The sequence below is a fragment of the Mobula hypostoma genome, chromosome 17 (assembly GCF_963921235.1).
Source record: "Mobula hypostoma chromosome 17, sMobHyp1.1, whole genome shotgun sequence".
Taxonomy (NCBI): Eukaryota; Metazoa; Chordata; class Chondrichthyes; order Myliobatiformes; family Myliobatidae; genus Mobula; species Mobula hypostoma.
In genome coordinates this window covers 43,473,332-43,497,637 of record NC_086113.1, presented here as the reverse complement: position 1 = coordinate 43,497,637, position 24,306 = coordinate 43,473,332, and the positions used below count along the sequence as shown (strand labels likewise).

Here is a 24,306-nt window from a genome sequence, read left to right as displayed (position 1 = left end):
CCCAGCAGGGGGATAAAAAGGGACAGGTTCGCTAAGACAGACTCACACGCCACCCAAGGTAACGAGACCCTGGAAGCGGTACGCTTCTCACGAGTGGGTGAGAAGTGCCAGACAACGACCAGGGTGGAAAGGTACGATCAGCGGGAACCCGGTGTGTCCCCGCCCTTGCCTGGGTGCCGGGTTCACTGCAGAGGATCGACCGCATCTGGAGGAGGGGTCACAGTCGGTGACCTCAGGTGACATCACCAAGGACCCGCCCAAATGCTGTTTGTGAGCCATCCCGCTGGTCTGTGAGTGAAGCAGTGTTCTGAATGATCAGTTGTTCCTATTCTGTCTCTCTTCCCCCACCTTGTCCATCGCCATGGAAACGATTACTGCGAACTGAACTACAAACTGGACTGAACTTTGAGTCATTTTGAAATTGGTCATTTACCCCTAGACAACGATAGAGCTTGATTGATGCTGTTATCTTAATTCTGTGCACATGTGTGGTTATCATTGTTGAATTGTTGCATTTATTATCCTTTCGATTACTGTGTTGCTTGTTTCTTTAATAAAACTTTCTTAGTTCTAGTACTCCAGACTCCAACTGAGTGATCCATTTCTGCTGGTTTGGCAACCCAGTTACGGGGTACGTAACAAGGGGTATTGGACAGAGATTCAGAGTGAAGAGAGGGACCATAGAAAACTGGAGAAGGGAGAAGGATTGAAGTAGAGAGAGAAGAAAAATGGTTGACACGACCAGTGCTCAAATAGTATGGCATAGTACAGCTAGCAACCACCACACACACCTCACATCAGACATCACTTATCACTTGTTGATATACAGCTTCGGGTGACAGTACTATTTATTACATTTTTCATAATCAATGTTTTGAATGCATTTCAGTAGTTGTGTGCTTCATTATATACTGTCCCTATGTTCATTATAAATAGGAGCCTACACATGCATCCAGCTCAAGGGAGTTTCATAAGGAAACCAGTGCAAGCAAGTGGCAGAAATAACAGAAGCTGGGCAAGAATTTCCCCTAAGGTTTCTGAATAACTATCAGTAAAACACGTAATTATGGATGGCCTCCACTGTTCCATTCTACATTATAATGTGACACTCATCCTTGCTCCTGGCAGAAGTAAACTATTCATGAGGGATTTTGAGTAATAAAATAGCTGTGGGACATAAAGTTGGTGGAGATTAATCTCAGCTCTGAGAAATTCTAACCTAATATCATGGATTAACAATATACATGGTAATAATAAATACAACAATAAATGGTCTGGAGGAACAGGTTAGCTGGACATGTCACTTAGGTGTTAAAAGGCATAGTGGATGCTTTCTTTTATTAACTACAGTATAGAATGTATGATCAAGATTGCCATAGAACTATATAAAGCGGTACTGTGCACATTTCTGTTTGATGTATCACAGGAAAGATGTGATTCCATTGCAGAGGAGTAGTATGAAGATGTTGCTAAGTCTTGACAATTGTAGCAAAAAGTTTGGGTAGGCTGGGGTTTCTTTCTTTGGAACAGAGCAGATAGAGCTGTATTAGGCAGAGTAGATGTTGAAAGATTAGTTTTCCATGTTAGAGAAAGCATAGATTTGATGTGAAGATACAAGAGCAAAAGATCCTCACCTGAGGGAATTTGCTCATTGATTTAATGAAATTGACAAAAGAACTGGAGGGAAGGTGAAAATACTTTATTTCATGCCAGGGATGGTATGGTTTGAAAGAGTGGTAGAGGCAGGAAATCTCAGTGCAATTAGATACTGCTTGGATGTGTTCTTGAAAAGCCATAAGCTGCAGAACTGTAGACCTTTCACTAGCACAGGCACAATGGGTCAAGTGGCTTCCTTTTGTGATGTAAGTTTTCAATGAGTCCATGATTTTCACAGCACAGAATTCCTTTACTTTTGGCATCTCATTCCCTAGACCCTTCGATCACCTCTTGGATACCTAACTGGAAGAATGCCATTCAGAATCAGAACCAGGATGGGGTTTCTGACATCACTTTCATACATCGTGAAACTTGTTGTCACCAAGATTCTGTGGCCGGCAGCACTCCTTCCTTCTCGCCACCTTGCCAGCCAAAACCTCATCAGGAAATCACTCTCAGCCTCGTTCAGCCCTGATGGTTTCCAGCAGAATAGCTTCAACCATTAGGTGTCCCTCCAAGCAAAAATGGCTTCATTCAGCACCAGGTAGTTTTAACCAGTACACTCATGAAATCAGATGCTTTGGATGTCTGCTGAGGCACAGCTGATTTTTTTTAAATCTCAAAAATAAATTTGATTCCTAAAATATATATCCAGGAAATATACATGGCCTTCTTTATATCTGTGATGTTGTCAAAACAATATATTCATCGTGCCTATAAAGCAATGCATTCAATTAAAAAATTCAAAGTACATTTATTATCAAAGAATGTATAAATTATGCAATGTTGAGATTTGTTTGTTATAGGTAACCACAAAGCAAGAAACCTGAAATAGCCCAATTAAAGAAAATAAAAATAAAATACCAACACCTGATGGGCAAAAGAAAGAAAAAGAACACAAATCATGCAAACAATTGAAACGAATAACAATTTCCATACCAAGTGAAGACCTCACTTCCAAACCCTGGAGCAGCCCAGGGTGGGTCCAAAGCCTCACTTAGCAGTTTGTCATATTAGCCGGCACAGAGCACAGCAGTCTTCTTCGCTTCAGCACCATGAAGAAAGGAGTGGCCATCGCGGAGAGTGAGCAATGTCGGCTCTCGCCTTGGATCCTGACACCCTGTCTTTTTAGTCTATCTGGGCTGGCGTTTAAATTGACCAAACAACGGGACAGCAAAAAGCTCTGGTGCCCTGGAGAGAGGAATGAACATCATGGAGAGCAAACAAAATAGTCTGTCACCTCCGCACCGGACCAGCGTTTAAATTGCCTAAACAGTGGATCATACCTTGCATTAGGACCCGGCTACTGCGAAGACCTTGGGGCCTAGACCACGTCACTCAGGGACTTGCTACGGGCCCAGAATTCGCAGCCCACTCCAAAGCCTCTTTCAAGCTTTTCAAATCAGCTTGATGCCCAGAGTGATCCAACCTCGCACTTGGACTGGTTGTGCGGGCATCGGAACTCCTCTGCCTTGACCTTTCCCCTCCGAATGGCTAACTCCGTCTACGTCAATCCTGCAACACACCATCTCAGCTCATCCCCCAAACTCGCCTTGCCATCACTCGCCCCCTCACTGAGGCGATAATGTAACACAATCTACCCCGAAAGGGTGTTTTTGTGATGTTCTTCGTCAAATTTCTTGTCTTTTTAATTACCCGTGAGCTGTCGCATCCATTCAGTAGCGCCATCTTAACTTTTAGTTAAGGTGGCACTATTTACAAAATATAAATGTCATTTATGTGGCCTCTTTGAACAGTGCATTTTATTATTGTTTTCCTGTTACAACCTTGATGTATTGACGTGATGTAATCATCTCAATGGACGGTACCAAAACAAGATTTTTCACTGTACTTCAGTACATGAGACAATAATAAACTCATCTGAGTACTGTTCTGTGCTATTTATCTTCAATCTAAGTACCCTTACATGGCTTGTAATTGAAGTGAAGTCATTCCTCTCTCTGGATTTCATTTGGACTGAAGTGTGAGTGTCTTCTGGATAGTAGCTGTTGGTTCTGTGCACATTACTACCGGAGCCTTGAGTATAATGGGCAGTGGGTGTTACATTTCAATTAGACTTGCCTAATTATTTTAGTGGGAAGCCCTTGAATGAGATTACCTGCTGTAAAGCTGCTGCTTTTGCTTATTAACTACCTTCTATCTTGTCACCCAACACAATACCTTTGCCAAAATTAAATGCATACGGGATCAGTGTAATTTATTTTTGGGGGAGTTCATTGTGGCTCAGCAGTCTACTGACTGTTCTCTGAGTTAGACTGAGTCTCGGTCCTGCTGTTGGACACATTATCTGTTCTATCTTCTCATTGCTGTACTGATTGAATGCTGCTCTGGGATAATGTCTCACCTATTTAACTGAAGCCTAAGCAGGTAAGCAAAACTCATTTCGTGACACTGCTTTTGACAAGAGTAGGAGAGTTCTTGGTGTTCTTGACAATAATTTTCCATTTAAAACAGAGTAATGGTAATTTCTCTCCGTTGTTTGGCTGTCATTGCAGATAATGCTAAATTACTCATAGAGTGTTCTTAGTTGACTTTAAAACGCCGTGGGATGCCCTGAGGAAAGCGCTATATTAATGTAGCACTTACATAATGTACCTATCTCATTTTAATAATATACCTATCTCAGCCTTCATGTTATAGAGATGAATGGTGTCAGTCTGCATGTACACTATGCTTCAAGATATATAATAACTGTCTACAAGCAGAGTTTTAAAGCCCAAAACCCATGTCATCATAAATACCATCAAAGTCTTAACCCAGAATACTGAGCTTACGGTTATAAGTGTTGTAGATAATTGCTGTAGCTGTTCCTTCCTCCTAGTTGTTAACTTCTCTGCTTTCAGAGTGATCTTGGAGGAATGTAAAACTTGTCTGGAGCTGTGCAATCAAGCTAGATAAATGAAGGCAGAAAATGCTGTAAACACTGATCCAGGCCAAGCAAGATCTATGGAAACAACTTATTGTTTCAGACTGAGGACCCATTATCAGCACTACCAGGCACACAGTATTTCCAATCTATTTCAAACTTTAATAATCTAGATAAATAGTGTTCTGGTGCAGATTAGCATGGGCTGGTTCTAGTGACTAAATGACCTGGCCTTATTTAATACTCTGCAGTGCAGTTCAATACATCATTAATACCTTTTCTAAATTTAATGAACTACTTTAAAATATTATGAACTAAATATTTAATGAGTTCACTATAATTTTGTGTCTGAATACATACAGCTATTGAATTCAATTGTGTGCTTTGTCCTGTATGTCTATGAATTTAATTATTCCTTTTTAATCTTAATTTGATTACAGAGAATTACAAAGCATTTCTAGTTAAGAGAAAGGCAAACTTATTAATGTTCTTTATTTAATCTGCACAGATTACAGGGAGGTACAAAGCAGTTATAGTTCAGAAAAAGGCAAATTGATTAATGCTGTTGTTTAACCTCCACCTTTCTGCATAAAATTGTCACCTTGATTTTCCCTGCTTCCCTCATATTTATCTAGCATTCCCTTTAACATGCTGGTACTTCTTGTCTTACTTTACTCTAATCACATACAAGTTAACTAGGAAACATATGGGGTGTAGGAATTCATCCTCGGTGGCTTAAATTAGATTTCAATCGAAACAAATTTCAAAAGAGTGCACAGTGTCTTTGCTACCCTTGCAGTAAAAAATGTATGACTGTACGCAGAAGGTAAATGGTTCAAATGTATTTGATACATTGCATGTTGCACATGTTAGAATATCAGCTTTCATTCCCATAAATGAAATTGACATGGATTTTTGTACAGTGTTGCATTAACTTGTGTTTTAGGTAGAGAGAATTTTGACATCGAATTTATAAGCACTGGGTCAGTTAGGAGTTATCTTCATTAATCCTCAGCACCCACATCTAATTATGCAACTAAATAAAGTCCTACTGGAAAAACAAAGATTGACGTATTTTATACATTCTTCAATTTGACTAAGTTTGGGACCCTTAGATCCTACACATGGAATTGTGAAAGGGAAAGAGAGCACCAGCTGCAGTTCTACAGTGAAAAGTGAAGATCAAACTATTCTATCTTGTGAATTCTTCCCTGTGCTCCTCTAACTTTAGATAACTTCTTAGTATTGTCAGTTTACTGTATAACTTGGTTAACACTTGTTTGATGTTGCCATTCTTTACTCCCTAGTTATTTTGTTTTACTGACTGTAATTAATTGAGGTTCATTCCCCTAAATTCAGTCAAAGGACTTCATTGAATTTTTTTTTGTTAGATTTCTCATCAGAGATTACCTTAGCCCATTCTGTTTGACCATTATGTTGGACCACATTCAGTACAGACTTCTGTTGCATTACTCATGAGAATAAATTGGTTGCTTGGCCTTTTCCAAATTAGATATAATCTACCATGATCACTAACTTATAATAATGATTAGATAATTGGTCAGCAGCAGATGTGGGCTACTTATTTTAACTCTCAATTTACATGATGAATCAGCTTTGTTGTTTGCCGTATTATACTACCGTTCTCTGGAGTATCCCTTGTTAACCAGCTGGTTCTGTTAATGTTAGTTCATAAGCAAAGTTCCACTATTTTGAATTCATTCCTCCAAATAAGGAACTCAGTGTAATAAAGTTTCTTGAGATTACGGCTCCCAGTCAAATCAACTAATTAGTTTAGTTATAAATCTTTCTTGCTAAAAATGACTGCATCAAAATCTCAAATGCAGTTGAACAACATATGTTTCTTAGGGTGACTTAGGGTGAAGATTACATAACATTTTGATAATTTGTTGGTTGCATTCTTTTTCTTGTCTCTTCCCCAAGGTTGTGTGTGTCTTTTCATTTGATTTTTGTTGGGCTTGAATCAGTTGCGCTCTTCCGCAAAGCCTTGGAATATCCATTCCAGTTCCCCTTTAGAAGTTATTATTGAATCAGAACATGCAATACAGACTAACACAAATCCTGGGAGGAAGAAATGTAATTCCATGTAAGATGCCATGTATAGATTCTTTCAAAAGCTCAGGGATAATAACAAGTACTGTAAGTAATAGAAAATGCTAGAGATGCACAGACAAAATGCAATTCCGGCAGCATCTGTGGAGATCTGTGCATCTTGTTGTTTCAGGCCGAGGCCCTTCATCAGCATTTGCTACAAGATATTTGGGAAATTAGGCAGCTTTTGTGGAATGAGAAACCAAATTAACTTTTAAGATCAATGACCTTTCATCAGAATAGGTTCACAATTTAGCAGGCAAAACAAATGCAAGAGAATCAACTCGCCTTTTTACCTCTGCATTCCTTTAAACAACACACATCCTCTTTTTTGGTTATGTCTCCTAGTAGTGGTCAGTGGGTAAAAGGAGCATCAGTCCACTCTATAACTCCAAATCACCTGCAATGTTTTCAGCGTTAATCGTGTTTCTGTTCCCTCAGCTCCCTCTTTGAAAAACTAATTTACATCTAAGCTTCATTCTCTTTGAAGGTGTCCTGTGGAACCTGTCGTCATGTGATGCACTAAAGATGCCAATTATCCAGGACGCCCTTGTTGTGCTCACCAATGCAATCATCATTCCGCACTCTGGTTGGGATATCTCACCTCACCAGGAAGACCGGAAAATTCAACTCCACACATCAATGGTTCTGCGGAATGCCACCGGGTGTCTCAGGTTAGTTAGCCTGGCCTTTATCTTTATTGCATGTGAGATAAGAGCATCATTCTGTTTAAAATCTTGACTTTAAATGCGTGTCTGAAACTTTTTGTGGCACAATTATAGGACAATAACTGTGCACCACCTCCAGTTATCCTAATACTTAGTCCTATCACTGGTGCTGGATTTGCAGGTAAGAGGCCATCTGTGACAGACTAAGCTCCTTGACAGCATTCACAGGAAGTAGACTGCATTTGTACAAATTAAATTTCTATCCCGGATCAAATGGTATACTTCTGGTAAGATGGCGGCGCGCTTAGACGCAGCAGCTTTTATGGGATCAACCAATGGTATTATTGTCTTTTTTAAATATATTATGTGCGATTGCAAGACTCTGCTGGACATTAGGAAGTTAAAGTACTGCAGATCTTCCCCATCAGCAAGTTGCTCATTGGTAGAGAAGCTGAAGGAGCGAGACGTAGTGCAGGTCGTGCCGCTGTCTGCGTCGCGAGGTGTCAGCGCACGAAGGAGGTGTGCAGTCTAACACTGAGTGATCAGTTTAGTTGCCTTTCTTGTGATCACCAGACCCTATTGGACATTGATGGTGTGGAACGCTGTAAGTCCAATTCATTGGTTTATTGGCAAAAGGTGGGGGAGCTGCAGGACTTCTGTAGTAGTGAAGACTAGGCCCCAAGCTGCGGTATCACCTGTTTGCAGCCACCCGGGGGAGGCATCGGAGTCGTTGTACTCTACCATGGTGTGGATTGGCATCCATGCTGGGGTCAGTGCTGCCCCCCAGAGTTCACTCAGCAGAGGACAAGCTGTATTGTGTTCAACTTTAGACTGCTGCAACATTCGTGGACTCAGGGACTTGGACTACATTTTTTGTGTGACCGTATTTTACTGTTAGCATTTGTGCTTGTTTTCTTGCTATTTTATATGTGCTATATATGCCTTGTGGCGTGTATGACTGTTGGCGCTGTGTTTTGCACATTGGCCCCAGAGTAACGCTATTTTGTTTGGCTGTATCCATGGGTATTCACGTATGGGTGAATGACAATTAAACTGGAACTTGGATTTGAACTTGAAATGGCCCAGAAAGTCTTTTCCCCTAAACTTGTCAATTTGTGCATGATTCTCCAGGAATATACCATTACACAGCAGGCCCTGGGTATTGAACTGAGCAAGCAGAGGATGTCAAGAGGGCTGAAAATCAAAGCAGCAGAGTGGAGTTAAGGTGAACTGGCATAAGCTGGGGGGAAAAGTTGAGCCTGGACAAAGAAAAGCTGATCAGAGTTATAGATGGCATCAAGAAAATCAGCTTTATCAACTGTTAGAGAATAACCCATGAGAGCAAGAGGACATAGAGTTGGGGATTGGCACCTGACAATGGACTTTGGGGAGAGAACATCTCATAACCATCAGGGTCCTGAACTGGTGTGGATAACTGCAATCACCACTACTTTGTACTGATTCACTTTCACTCACATGTTCAGAATCATTTTTTTATTAGCACATCTTGTCTTCTTTTGCTAACATTGGTTGTTAGTCAGTCTTTGGTTATGTATAGTTTTCCATAAACTCTATTATATTTGCATTTCCCTGTAAACACGTGCAAGAAAATGAATCACAATATACATAGTACATGTTTGGTAACAAATATACTTGGACGTGATTGATGTGATTGGGATCAGGCATAAGTCAGATGATAAATTTTCACTATCACTATAAACTGTCACTTTGTGCTGAGAAGTGAATTGAATTGACCTTATTACTTACATCCTTCATATACATGAGGAGTAAAAATTTTTACATTAAGTCTCCGTCTAAATATGCAATGTGCACTTTATAGTAATTTATAATAAATAGTATGTACAACAGGACAGTCAATATACCATAGAAATACAGTTGTGTCAGCATGAGTTAATCAGTCTGATGGCCTGGTGGAAGAAGCTGTCCCGGAGCCTGTTGGTCCTGGCTTTTATGCTGCGGTACCATTTCCCAGATGGTAGCAGCTGAAACAGTTTGTGGTTGGGGTGATTTCTGTCCCCAATGATCCTTTGGACTCTTTTTACACACCTGTCTTTGTAAACATCCTGAATAGTGGGAAGTTCACATCTACAGATGCGCTGGGCTGTCCGCACCACTTTCTGCAGAGTCCTATGATTGAGCGAAGTACAGTTCCCATACCAGCAATGAAGCAGCCAGTCAGGATACTCTCAATTGTGCCCCTATAGAAAGTTCTTGGGATTTGGAGGCCCATAGCAAGCAACTTCAACCATCTGAGGTGAAAGAGGCGCTGTTGTGCCTTTTTCATCACACAGCTGCTATGTACAGACCACGTGAGATCCTTGGTGATGTTTATACCAAGGAACTTGAAGCTGTTCACCCTCTCAACCCCAGATCCATTGATGTCAATAGGGGCTAGCCCGTCTCCATTCCTCCTGTAGTCCACAACCAGCTCCTTTGTTTTTGCGACATTGAGGGAGAGGTTGTTTCCTTGACACCACTGTGTCAGAGTGATGACTTCTTCTCTGTAGGCTGCCTCATTATTATTTGAGATTAGGCCAATCAGTGTAGTGTCATCAGCAAATTTAATTAGGACATTGGAGCTGTGGGTGGTGACACAGTCAGAGTAAATACAGAGTAAATGAGGGGGCTTAGGACACAGCCCTGAGGGGCACCTGTGTTGAGGGTCAGAGGGGCAGAGGTGAGGGAACCCATTCTTACCACTTGCCAACGATCTGACAGGAAGTCCAGGATCCAGCTAGACAAGGCAGGGTGAAGGCCGAGGTCTCTGAGCTTCTTGTTCAGCCTGATCAGAATTATGGTGTTGAATGCTGAACTGTAGACCACAAACAGCATTTTCACACAAGCATCCTTCTTCTCCAGATGTGTAAGGACGTTGTGTAGAGCTGTGGCTATTGCGAAATCTGTTGATTGGATGTGTCGGTAGGTGAATTGTAGGGGGTCCAGTTTGGGTGGTAGCAAGCTGCGGATGTAGTCCTTGACCAGCCTCTCAAAGTTGAGTCTGAATCTTGTCCCTGTATTGTTGTTTCGCTGCCTTGATGACTTTGCGCAGATTATAGCTGCATTTCTTGAGTTCCTGCCAATTAACAGTTCTGTGTCGTGCAGTAAGTACTGCTCACATGGAACTGTTGATCCAGGGTTTCTGGATTGGATAGACCCTGACCAGTTTCTGGGAGACAACACCCTCGATGTAATTCCGGAAGAACCTCGTGACTCCATCCGTGAACTTGGAGACTTTCTGACATCCTCATCATGGAAAACATTCCAGTCAACGTCATCAAAGCAGTGCTGTAGCATGGAGGCCGATTGGTCGGACCAACAGTGGACAGTTTTAACTATGGCCGCCTCTCGTTTCAGCTTCTGCCCATACTTTGGCAGCAGTAAGATGGAGGAGAGATCTGATTTTCCAAAAGGCGGATGAAGGAGTGCTTTGTAAGCATTGCGAAAGGGAGAGTAGCAGTGGTCGAGTGTGCTGTCTCCCTGTGTGCATACCTGGATGTGTTGACAAAACTTCAGAGAAACTTTAGTCAGCAACACTCTATTAAAAAGCCACTTGTGACGATGAAGGTAGCCTCCAGGTGTACAGTCTCCAGGGTGCTGATGGTCTCGTACAGTTTCTTGAGAGCCAGGTCAGTATCAGCCTGCGGCGGAATATACACAGCTGTGATAATAATAGCCATGAACTCCCTCGGCAGCCAGAAACACAGCAGCACCAGGTACTCCAGATCTGGGGAACAAAGGGATTTGAGGGCATGCATGTTCCAGGAGTCGCACCAAGCATTATTGAGCACAAAGCATACTCCACCTCCTTTACTCTTCCCAGAGAGGTGTTTTGACCTGTCTGCCCAGAACAGGGAGAACCCTGACGGCTCGATACCATGATCCGATATCTCATCTGCCAGCCAGGTCTCCACGAAGCACAAAACATTACATTCCTTTGTTTCCCACTGGGAGGAAATTCTGGCTCTCAATTCACACAGCTTATTGTCCAGGGACTGAACGTTAGCCAGGAGTATGTTGAACAGACATTGCAATGATTAAAGGACCCAAGCGGGTTTGGGCATACAGCAAAATCATTTCTGCAAACGGGACTCTGACAGCGCTTTGGACTTGGCACCAATAGGTGCAGCAGGAGGCTTCACCATCCTGTTCTATCTCTCCTTGGTGCCAGCCCCCCTACCCACTTACAGGCTTCAGATACACAGATGAATTTTCTCCAACAAGAGTTGTGCAATATTTGATGTATGGATTTGATATCCACACATCTGTACATCAGATGCACAAAAGACTTCCGAAATTTAAAGAACTGCGCCGACCATACTTAGTGTTTTAAAAAAAGTTACACTGTTCAAAAAAAGTCCAGTCTGAAGTAATTATCTATCCTAAAGTACTGAAGAGCCATTCTTTAATTTCAATTATTGAATTAGTAGTTCATTTATAAAAATATTCATCAAAATATTTACAAGCAGAAAAAGGATCACTCCCAGAGCAAATCATTTTTCAGGAAATAAAATAAGGGGCTTGCATTTATATAGCAACCTTAAGATAGTCCTGAACCTTTTCAGCTGACTGAAGATTTTTGAGGCACAGCTGATTTAGTTAAGGGAAAGTGGCAGAATACTTAAACAAATGAAAATTCAGCAATTCAGAATCAAGTGTATTTTCAAGATTCAAGACTGTTTAATGTCTTTTCCAGTGCACAAGTAGAAAGGAGAACAAAATAATTGTTACTCCGGATCTGATGCAGCACCAAAAAAATACACAAGAATATAAAACTCAATAAATATTAATGTATGATAGTGTATATACATTGATTGTATGTCCAGAAAGTAATGCTAGACACAGGAGCCTGTACATAAGGTGACTGACAGAAGATGATAAAGTAGTGTTGGAGGGGTGTGTTAGTGAATGGAGGTGTGGATCAGCTTTACTGCTTGGGCAAAGTAACTGTTTTTGAGTTTAGTGGTCCTGGCATTGAAACAATGTAGCTTCCTCCCTGATGGAAGTGGGGCAAACAGGGTGGATGGGCTCCTTCATGATGTTACTGGCCCTTTTCTGGCTCCTTGTTGTATATATGTCCTTACTGGTGGGTAGCCTGGTGCTGGTGATGCATCGGACAGATCTGACAACTCTTTAAGAGCTTTCCTGCCCATCACAGTGCAGTTCCTGTACTATGCGGAGATACAGCATGTCATGATGCTCTCTACTGCACGTCTGTAGAAGGATGTGAGTATAGATCTGCATCTCCCTTTGGCCTCCTCAGATGTCACGGACATATGTTGTGAAATTTGTTGTTTTGCAACAGCAATACAGTGTAATACATAAAAAAATACTTTGTTACAATAAAAATATATTTTAAAAGTACAAAAAGAGCAAAATAATGAGATAATTCACTGATGTTCTTTGTCATGTCGCTGGGGGTATTGATCCTTATAATGTTGCATCTTCTCAATCAGCTAGTTATCTCTGTAATTTGACAATGATATTGTCAATAATAATTTCATATTTTCCTTTCTCGTTTCTTACATGGTCTTTGGAATTGGAGTCCTATTCAAGACATTTCTTATCTTTGTTTGGGGATCTTCTCCTCTTAGTCTAGAAGAAAATCTATTGCCATCTTCTCAAAGACCGTCAGGTATTGGCAGTAAATGCTGGCTCTGCTCCTAAGGGCAAAAATTGGGCATTTTGTTTTCTCCCCAATCAGTTGTTTTAGAACAGTGGACCAGAAATATGCCGTTTTGCAGATTGTCCTTGATGGGTGCAGACTAGTGGAATCTCCGACCTACAATGGCTTTTCCTCCTGCCCCATTTCTTTTGCAGATTATTGAAATCATGCCAAAGGAGGAAAAACAGAATTTGTTTTGTTTATGTTTGGACTGAACTCGTGGAGCTTCATCAAAAGAGAGTCCACTTCGCATTCTATCTAAACAATTAATGTTAGCATGGACTGAATTGAACAGCATCCTCACATGCTTTTCCCAAGGGATCTTCTATCTGCATTAAGAGGAAGCCTGATTCAACAAATTCCTTCAAAATATAAATATTAAAATAGCAACTTTAATTTACATAGAAAATTTAATTAAGTAAATCCCACACTGCTTCACAGCAGCAGAATAATGTTGCAGGGCTGGAGAATCTGGTAGTTGTCATCCTCTGTAGTCAGTATGGTGTTTTCTCTATCTTCAACGTACTGCTCACAGTGAGTCTTCATCTGTCTGGCAGGCACTGTGTATCAACAGCAGACTTCCATATGATAAATGTGCAATAATTAATCTCAGCTATCAACAGAGGTCACCATCCATCTTCCACTGCTGAATCCAACAAATGCTGGAAAAGTCCTCAAACGCAGTAATATAAATAGGATGAGGTATTAAAATGAAGAGACATGGAGCTGATGTCAAGATTTAAGTTTCAGCTTTGAATCCAGAGAAACCCCTGGCTAGAAATTTTGGCAGGAAGTTCAATCTTGAGTGTGATCAAATTTAAGCTAATTGTCCATTGTGTCTAGTTTAATATGCATTACATCTACATCGCAGTTTTTAGACTAGTAGTTGCTGTGAATAATGTGCATATGCACAGAGGAGAGTGGAAATGCAGAGCAACATCAAACAATGTGCAGCTAAGGTTTGTTGCCACTTCCAGCAAGTTGACTTGCCCAGGTGTGGATACCAACCAGTCACAAGAGGAGGTTTGCACAATTCATCCGTGTGAGATTAACGGGAGTTAGTTTATCTTGTTTTTCATTGAGTTGTTTGACACATGGATCCTGTAGAAAACCCAGAAGACTTCATTGAGCCCTTTAGATCAACACAAACCATCACCGTGGGTGTTTTCTGGTTTCACCAGAACAATGCTAGTCTTAATCACATCTCTACCACACAACCCTTTAACACACATTGCCTTTGTGGGTTGCTGTCATGGGTGACCTCAAATCCCCTAATATCGATTGGCACCGCCTTAGTGCCAAAGGTTTAAATGGGGCAGATTTTGTTAGGTGTGTCTAAGAAGGATTTCTGGCACAATATGTTGATAGGTCGCCTGGAGAAAAGGCCATACTGGATATAGTGCTAGGCCGTGAACCAATTCAGATGTCAAATCTCTCAGTGGTTGAGCGTTTCAGAGACAGAGACCATAACTGCTTGACCTTTACCATAGCTTTGGAGAGGAATAGGAGCAGACGGTATGGGAAAGTATTTATGGGAAGGAATTACAAGGCTTTTAGGCAGGACCTTGGGAGCATCAATTGAGAACGGATGAATTCAGGGAAATGCGCAATGCAAATGTAGAGTTTGATGGAGGGTGAAGAGATGTGGAACATCCAGTCAAGAGGAGGAAAGAAGCTTACTTAAGGGTTAGGAAGAGAGTTTCAAGGCAGCCAGAGAAGAGATTAAGAGTGGACTTAGGAGAGCTAAATGGGCTCTGAGAAGACCTTGCAGAATATGTGAAAAACAGGAGGATGACTGGAGTGAGGGTGGGATCAAAGACTGAAGAGGAAATATGCCTGGGGTCGGAGGAGGAAGGGTTTGTCTTTAATGAATACTTTGCTTTAAAATACACCAGGGAGAGGGTCCGTGATATTTGTGAGGACAGTTAAAAAAAGGCTGATATTTTAAATAGTGTTAATATTAAGAAAGAGGATGTGTTGGAACTTTTGAAAAACATTATGATAGTTAAGTCCACGGGGCCAGACGGCATAAACCCCATATTACTGTGGGAAGGGAGGGAAGATATTGCTGCGTCTTTAGCAATGACCTTTGCATCCTCTCTGGCTTCAAGAGCTGTACCAGATAATTAAAGGGCAGCGAATGTTATTCCTTCATGAAAGGAAGTAGGGAATTATAGACCAACAAGTCTTAGTTCAGTGGTGGGCAAATTATTGGAGGAGATTCGTAGAGACAGGATATGAGAACATTTGAAGAAGCATTGTCTGGTTAGGGATAGTCAGCATGGCTTTGTGAGGGGCAGCCTGACTGAATTCTATGAGGACATGACAGAGCACATTGATGAAGTAGAGCACTGGAGGTGGTGTATATGGTTTTTAGTACGCTGTTTATTAAGGTAGGCTCATTCAGAAAGTTGGGAGACATGGGATCCAGGGAAACTTGGCAGTGTGGATTCAGAATTGGATTGCCCATAGACAGCAGAGGGTGATTGTAGCTGGAGCATATTCTGCCTGGATGTCGGTGACCAATGGTGTTCCACGGTTCAAGGATCTCAGCTCTTTGTGATTTTTATACTGTAAGTGACTTGGATGAGGATGTCAGAGGGTGGGTTGGTAAGTTTGCAGGTTACACAAAGGTTGGTGGTGTTGTTTAAAAGATTGTTGTAGGTTACAACTTTACATTGACAGGATGCAGAGCTAGACTGGGAAGTTAAATCAGATGGAATTCAATCGAGTGAAGTGATTCATTTTGGAAGGTTGAACTTTTAGGCGGAATACAGAGTTAATAGCAGTTTTCTTAGCAGTGTGAAGGAACATTGGGATCTTGGAATCCACGTCCATAGATCCTTCAAAGTTGCCATGCATGTTGAAAGGTTCTTCAGAAGGTGTATGGTGTGTTACCCTTTATTAGTTAGGGATTTGCGTTGAAAAGCTGAGGTAATGTTGCAGTTCTATAAAACCCTGATTAGACCTCACTTGGGATATTGTTGAAGAGTCAGAGGGCAGAAGAGCACATGGTCGAAGAGTTGGTGGGCAGCACATGGTCAATGCAGAAAGCACTTGGAATCTTGTGTTCAGTTCTAACCACCTCATCATAGAAAGGACCATAAAGTGCAGTGGAGATTTACCAGAATGCCACTTTGATTAAAGAGTACATCCTATGAAGACAGGTTGAGTGAGTGAGCTAGAGCAGCAGTCCCCAACCACCGGGCTGCGGACCAGTACCAGGGCGCAAAGCATGTGCTACTGGGCCGTGAGGAAACGATATGAGTCAGTTGCACCTTTCCTCATTCCCTGTCACGCACTGTTGAACTTGAACATAGGGTTGCCAATTGTCCCGAATTTGCCGGGACATCCCGTATATTGGGCTAAGTTGGTTTGTCCCGTATTTCCCCCACTAAGGTAGAGCGTTCCTATGAAACCTTTCGTGCCGAAATGGCGTGAAGCGAAGAAGCAATTACTATTAATTTATATGGGAAAAATTTTTGAGTGTTCCCAGACCCAAAAAATAACCTAACATCATACCAAATAACACACAAAACCGAAAATAACATTAGCATATAGTAAAAGCAGGAATGATATGATAAATACACAGTCTATATAAAGTAGAAATAATGTGTGTACAGTATAGTCAGGAAGATGAAGGCAAAACCGATTTGTGGGGAAGAAATTTTTTTTTCACTCATTTTTTGTTTTACACAATGAGTGGTGGTAGTGGCAGATACATTAGGGGCATTTAAGAGACTCTCAGATAGGCACGTGGATGATAGAAAAATGGAGGGCTATGTAGGAGGGGAATAGTTAGATTGATCGAGGAATAGGTTAAAAGGTCATCACAACATGGTGGCTGAAGTCCTGTTCTGTGCTGTTGTGTTCTGTGTTCTATATTTCACATGCAAGATCACTGCCAGAGTCCTCCTTAACTCTTTGCTCCCAGTGTTTAAAGAGCTGTTGACAAATTCTTTCCATCTAGAGGCAAAAATGAACCCGATCTTCTATAGGTGACAATTCCATAAGAAGCACATGGACCAGCATTAACCATTAGATGCATCATTTGCTCTCACAAAAGACCATACTTTTGATTCTGTTACTCAAAGAGACTGTGAAATTTCTAGTTCAAACTTGGCTGTCTCAGAAATTTATCCCCATTCAAGTTATGCAAGGCAGGATTCTAACCAATGTGTCCAATACAATCCTACTTTCAGTGCAGCAGTCAAGCAAAGCTGTGTCACCACCCTAACCCTCTTCTCAAGCTTCCTTGCTGCTTTATTGAACCTCAAATCCAATGTGCCCATTGCAGTGGAGCTAATATACAGTAAGAGTGAGAACCGTTCAACTCATGTGGCTTTTACTCCAGTACCAAGACACTCCATGCTCAAGTCTTCAAGCTGCTGTACACAGATAATGCTTGTGTAGTTATACCTATGACAGCTGAGCTGCAAGTAATTAGTTACTCATTTATGAGAACCTAGAAGGGGGTGAACCCTATGCTCTGCAGAACAAAGTGCCCTTCTCTCCTGCCCTCATTGTATAATACTGCCCCTCATTAATAGAGTTCCATGATAAATCTTGAAAAAATATGGGTTACTTTCTATGTCTGGGGTCACCTTATTTATTTCGACATACAGCGCGGATCAGGTTGCCGCCCAGCAACTTCCAGTTTACAATGACCAATTCACTTACCAACTGGTATGTCTTTGGACTGTGAGAAGAAACTGGAGCACCCAGAGAAAGACCACACTTTCCACAAGGAGAACGTACAAAAACTTCAGGTGAGAGCCGACTTAAATGGTAACTTACACCACTGCCTCCAGTGCATCAGCATAGCCTTTGATCATCTGATCATCTGACAAAAAGTGTTCAACCTCAGGTCCACCAAGGAACTCATGTTGTGCCGAGCAGCAGCAATCTTTGCCTTCCTGTATGCTTCTCAGATGTGGATCATCTTCGAGAGGTACCTGAAATTATTGAAGTGGTGTCACCAACACTATCTATGCAAGGTCCTCCAAATGGTGTCACCAACACTATCTATGCAAGATCCTCCAAATCCTAAAGCAGAATAAGTGAACTTCAATAGCATCCGCAACTCTAATTATGCACAACCAGCTCCAGTAAGCAGGCCATATTGTCTTGCAGCAAACTCCTGAAAAAGGCACTTTGTTGCAGCAGGAATTACCAAAAGAGGAGAGATACTGTTTCTCTCTCCACACCTGCTGCTTGGGGAATGTTTACAATATTTATAGTTTTACTTAAGATTTTAATAACATGGGGGAGATATTTGTGGCTTTATGACACTGTTGAAAATAATTCTCGTTCAAACATGGGCATCAACAGATTTCCTGCACCACTTCTCCAAAGTTGAGGTGGACAGAAGAAGTTCCTTTATGCCCACAAAGTAAGCAAGGTCATTGCACAAAATGGGCACAGGCCTGATGTCATTACCTATACTGAGTGCCCTGCTAAGTCTTGTTTGCTGCCATGCCCCTCTACACATACAGACTCCTTGCTTGTTTCCATGACCAGATCAAATTACTTAACAGATTGGAAACAACTACAAGACAGCATAGTGACACTTAGCCAAAGTTTTTCCCAGGAGATCTCAAATTGCGGAAGTTATTAATCTCAATTAACACATGGATGCTTGAAGAATTAATGCAATCCTTCAACCCTCTACTGATAATAAGAGTCAATTGATGTCCAGCTGCCCCCAACTACTCTACCACCCATCAGTGTCAGGGAGATAGGACTTGGAATGTGTTCTCACCTCTCCAGCACCTGTAAATCTTCCTGCCCACCCATCCAGAACATGAAAAGCCAGTTCACTATGCCAACCATTTATTATTCACTATTTATCATTCTGGCAGCCTTTAAATTTGTTTTCAATCATGCCATTTGCTTGTAACCATAGTTACTGTTGTATTTTTTTCTAGCACACATCATCACAGATCCCCATGTTATCTGTTCATACCCATGAAGAGACTAAAATGCAGGTTTAAATTTCAGGTTTTGCGGCACTAATGGGAAGAATTTTGAAACTGTAGATGTGTAAAACTTTGTTTCTGTTATTGGCTGGGATGGCAAATCCTTCTCCATTCTCCCTTTCTATTCATAGTTGTCAGTGCTGTCTCTAAAAATCCAGCTGCTGATTACACCGATTCTGATTTATCAAATTTATCTGATTTATCAAAATCTGTGTAATGGAAATGAAAGGAAAACTCAAGGTCTAATTTAAATTGGAATCTTAAACCTGAAAGAAACAAACTACAAAAAACAGTTGTCCTCAGTAAACTTGAAAGGAACTTTAATATTAAACAGTAAATGAGGAATGACTCCACTTAAAGAATTAATAGTTAAAGTTACACAGTGAGAACCACAGATCCTTCACTCACCAATCATTAGGCACAATCAATAGAAAATCTGCAGCTGCTGGAAATCCAAGCAACACACACAAAATGCTGGAGGAGCTCAGCAGGCCAGGCAGCATCATGGAAAAAAGTACAGTCAACGTTTCAGGCCGAGACACTTTGGCAGGACTTTAATATTATGTGGTATAAGCTAGCAGTGAAGGCATGTTCCCAGGAAGGACACATAACTCTAGTAGCGGATCTGGGTAAGCACATGGTCGAAGAGTCAGAGGGAGGGCTGCAGAGACCACGGGGGGGGGGGACATTGAGTGAGGGTTTTGCTGAACTCCCGTCAAAGTGCCCTGTCAAATGGTCTCGGCCCAAAACGTCGACTGTACTTTTTTCCATCGATGCTGTCTGGCCTGCCGAGTTCCTCCAGCATTTTGTGTGTGTTGCCTGGTCATTAGGCACCCACTTACACTAATCTTACACTTACCCAACTTTCTATTCTCCTCACATTCCCTTTAACTGCCCAGATACTACCACTCACCAGTACACCATAGGCCATTTCAGAGCCGCCAGTTAACCTACCAACCAGTATATCTTTGGGGTGTATGAGTAAACTGGAGCACCTGAGGAAACCTGTGCAGATGCAGAAAGAAAGTGAAATTTGCACACTGGTTTGGCATTGAACCTGAGTGAGTGGCTTAAGTAGCTAGATCCCTATACACTGATAATCGTACATGTATAGAACTTCATTGGTGCTGAACAAACAGATTTTCAGAACCACTGGATGTTATACCATTAATACCCAAATGCATATTAGTTTTGCTTTTTTATTGCATAATACATAGTGATATAATAAACTTTCCAAGTGAGCTTTAAATATATTCCAGCCCCAGCCTCAAACATACCAGCACTCCTGACCCCTGACGTTCCAAATCCTGATACTGACTCCAGCCCACAACTTGACGCCGGCCCACATTGTATTCTGGGTCTCCAGAATGACCACGCACCCTGCTTGCAGTCTGGATGCCTGGCTCATGCTGGGGACTAACCAGGCACCAATCTGGTTGAACTTCCAAATAATCATCAGAGTTTTATTGTGGGTTGCAAGTAACGTTTCTCCCTCTAATGCAAAACAGAGCAGGGAAGATGATCAATCAGAATCAGGTTTATTATCACTGGCATGTGACGTGAAATTTGTTAACTTAGCAGCAGCAGTTCAATTCAATACATAATCTAGCAGAGAGAAAAAAATAAATAAAATAATACTAATAATAATAATCAATAAACAAGTAAATCAATTAACACACACAAAAGTTGCTGGTGAACGCAGCAGGCCAGGCAGCATCTCTAGGAAGAGGTACAGTCGACATTTCGGGCCAAGACCCTTCGTCAGGACTAACTGAAAGAAGAGCTATTAAGGGATTTGAAAGTGGGAGGGGGAGGGGAGATCCGAAATGATAGGAGAAGACAGGAGGGGGAGGGATGGAGCGAAGAGCTGGACAGGTGATTGGCAAAAGGGATATGAGAGGATCATGGGACAGGAGGCCCAGGGAAAAAGAAAAGGGGGAGGGGGGGAAAATACCTTTTTTTTGAAAAAAAAATTCAAAAAATGTATTTTGAATAGATTTTTTTTAATGTGCAAAAACAGAAATACTGTATATTTTTAAAAAAGTGAGGTAGTGTCCAAAGATTCAATGTCCATTTAGGAATCGGATGACAGAGGAGAAGAAGCTGTTCCTGAATTGCTGAGTGTGTGCCTTCAGGCTTCTATACCTCCTACCTGATGGTAACTGTGAGAAAAAGGCATGCCCTGGGTGCCGGAGATCCTTAATAATGGACGCTGCCTTTCTGAGACACTGCTCCCTAAAGATATCCTGGGTACTTTGTAGGCTAGTACCCAAGATGGAGCTGACTAGATTTACAACCTTCTGCAGCTTCTTTCAGTCCTGTGCAGTAGCACCCCCCCCCCCCCACATACCAGACAGTGATGCAGCCTGTCAGAATGCTCTCCACGGTACAACTATAGAAGTTTTTGAGTGCATTTGTTGACATGCCAAATCTCTTCAAACTCCTAATAAAGTATAGCTGCTGTCTCGCCTTCTTTATAACTGCATCAATATGATGGGACCAGGTTAGATCCTCAGAGAGCTTGACACCCAGGAACTTGAAGCTGCTCACTCTTTCTACTTCTAATCCCTCTGTGAGGATTGGTATGTGTTCCTTCATCTTACCCTTCCTGAAGTCCACAATCAGCTCTTTCATGTTACTGACGTTGAGTGCCAGGTTGTTGCTGCGGCACCATCCCACTGGTTGGCATATCTCACTGCTGTACGAACTCTCGTCACCACCAACAATGTTGGATAAGAAACTCATCTACTGATGAATACAAAACAGAAGGGATAAAAAATTAGTTATAAATTGTATTGAAGAATAAGGAAGCTGCATAGAAAATCAAGAATTTTATATTTATATTAGTAGAAGGCACAGAAAGCCTGCAGATAACAGAGAACTACAAATTTGAAGTGAATGAGATCAAAGAAATTAGCATTAGTAAAAAAAAAGTATACTTCTCTAAGTCATAATGATCTTCATTCTAGGTTTTTAAAGGAAATGATTACAGAGATGGTGATTACACTGGTTGTAATCTCCCAGAATTCCATGGATTCTAGAACTTTCCCACAGACTGGAGGTTAGCAAATGTAACCACATTATTTAAGAAAGAAAAGTCTGAGTAATTATGGAGTAAAAGTAAACTTAACGATATTATCTATAATGAAAGAAACAGTAGCCAATACTTAGAAAATAATGTTTTTATTGGGGAAAATCAACATAGATTTATGAAAGACAAATGTGCCATAACTTCTGTGATGTAGCTGTCAAAGGTGCAAATGTTCAAGAGCATGGCAGAATCAATATAATGTGAAAAAATGTGCAGTCTCCCACTATGGCAAAGAAAGCCGAAAAAAAAATGCAGAAAATAAAATCTCTGTGTCTGGTTCAACTGGCTAAGGATGGATAAACCCAGGACAGAGGAACTGAAGTGAAAGTTCACCAGTTTGATTCCTAGGAGAGTAAATCTGCCCTTTAACAAGAATCAAAGCACACTGGACTATATTCCATAGTATCTTTTAAGATAAGTGATAATGTTGAACTAGACAAAACCCTTACAGGTCATGACAATGTAGATGCAGAGATGATGTTTCCTCTGGCTGAAATGTCAGGAACTGGAATCACAGTGTTTACCCATGTGGATCTTTGGAGTTCTCTAGCCAAGGGGCTATGGAGGGTCAATTGCCAAGTACATTCAAAGGCAGATTAATAAATTTTTGGATATAGGGTTAGTACTGTTTCTACCTAGTTAGTAAGCATTTATTAAATGTGTCTCTGGTACAACAAAGCATATTATTTAATTTAATTCGTTGCTTTATTAACTACAGTGAAGGGTAGGAGACATTTTTGAAGACTGCCTTTCAAACTCGGTTCTTAAAACTATTAACATTTAATACTCCTATTGATCAAGTCAATGGAAAGGAATCTGCTGAACAAATTATTTACTTAAAATGGAAACAGCTCTCTTGAGCACCTGTGCTCTTCCATGTGGCAATAATTGCCATTGGATGAATAGTTGTAGGTTTTAGCTTGTCAAAGCAAGTGTGGTTCGGTTTAATTTACTGCATCCTTACAGATAGGAGACTGACTATCTTCTGAATTCTTTTCTCACTGTCTACGGCAGCTGGTATCTCCCATGAATGCTTTGCATTTACTGTACCGCTGTTACGGGCTTTCACATAAAGATCAGTTCTTTTGGAAGCTAATCCTTACCACAGCTGGGAAAGTCCTGTACTTGTTGTGACGCTGAACATTATTAATGGCAAAAAGAAACATGGGGCTGAACTTATTGAGTAAATTTTCCCAGCATCTTTCAAGTCTCATGAGAAAAGAGTCGGACCTCCTCCCAAGGAGATGCATTCAAACTTTCCAAGTCTGTGACCTGAAGGCTAATCATGTGGATAACTTAATGCATCTCCATTTTCCCAGTTAGCCATTTGCTGGCTGTCTGGGTCATATTGATAGTTCAGAACCTTATAGAAATCTATCCTCTTTTTGTATTAACAACTGGAGCCATTTCAAGAAAGAATGTTCTTTTATTCATTTGTATATGCATGTAGCTTCATGGATTTATTTGTTCCCTACTCCTCACCTTCACAATCAGCCTGAACAGCTTGTCTTCATGATTAATGGTCTTAGGAAACATCAGCCTTAAATAATGTTTTCATTAATGGCAGGTTTCCAGCACAAATTAGGGTATGGGCAGTGATGAGCAATCTATCCACTTTTACCTTTTGATTGCAGCATTTTTGTGTTGCCCCATGGTGTTTTTTCTGTATCAGCCCTTCAGAATTTTTTGTGTTATTTTACAGTGACACATGGACATTTCATTCATTTATTTGAAAGGTTTTGTCGTTGCAGAATGAAGTGTATCATTATTGTTGAAGTGGTTGTGCATGTTGTTTCATACAGTATGTCTTGATTATATTTGTCACCTTTCATGACAGTATGATCAAATATGTTTCACAGCCAATCAAGTATTCATAGGCCAGTTATACTCATTCTGTTCTTCCCTCATCATATTTTGAGAGCAGGACAAGTTGCTTATTAGTTTAACAGGGAATGTCTGTAGCCTCAGATAGTTTTAAACATGAATTTAATCAACTTTGCATGGGGAATCTATGCCAATTTGGACTAAGTCATTGTGGGAGTGCTATTCTAACACACAGAGAAAAGCATTGTACCTGTTAGAATTAACATCTCACATTTTATCCAGGTGGTATGCCAGAAATAGCTTACATAGCCAACTTTCTGTGATGCTGTTCTAAGTGCCCAGGGAAATTTTGGGGCAAATTTGCCTTCAGATTGAAGAGGGATGGTAAATGTATGTCCGCCACTGTA

The 24,306-nt window shown here is 41.1% G+C and overlaps 1 protein-coding gene across 10 annotated transcripts in view; it reads left to right on the top strand.

The window, feature by feature from the left end:
• The window catches only part of LOC134357983 (catenin delta-2-like), a 1,288,623-nt gene that overhangs the window by 1,144,292 nt on the left and 120,025 nt on the right, over positions 1 to 24,306 (top strand). For all 10 annotated transcript variants that reach the window (XM_063069823.1, XM_063069822.1, XM_063069826.1 and 7 more), the window contains one exon: positions 7,146 to 7,329. In XM_063069823.1, coding sequence (XP_062925893.1) covers positions 7,146 to 7,329 — 184 coding nt within the window. The remainder of the gene's footprint in view (positions 1 to 7,145; positions 7,330 to 24,306) is intronic.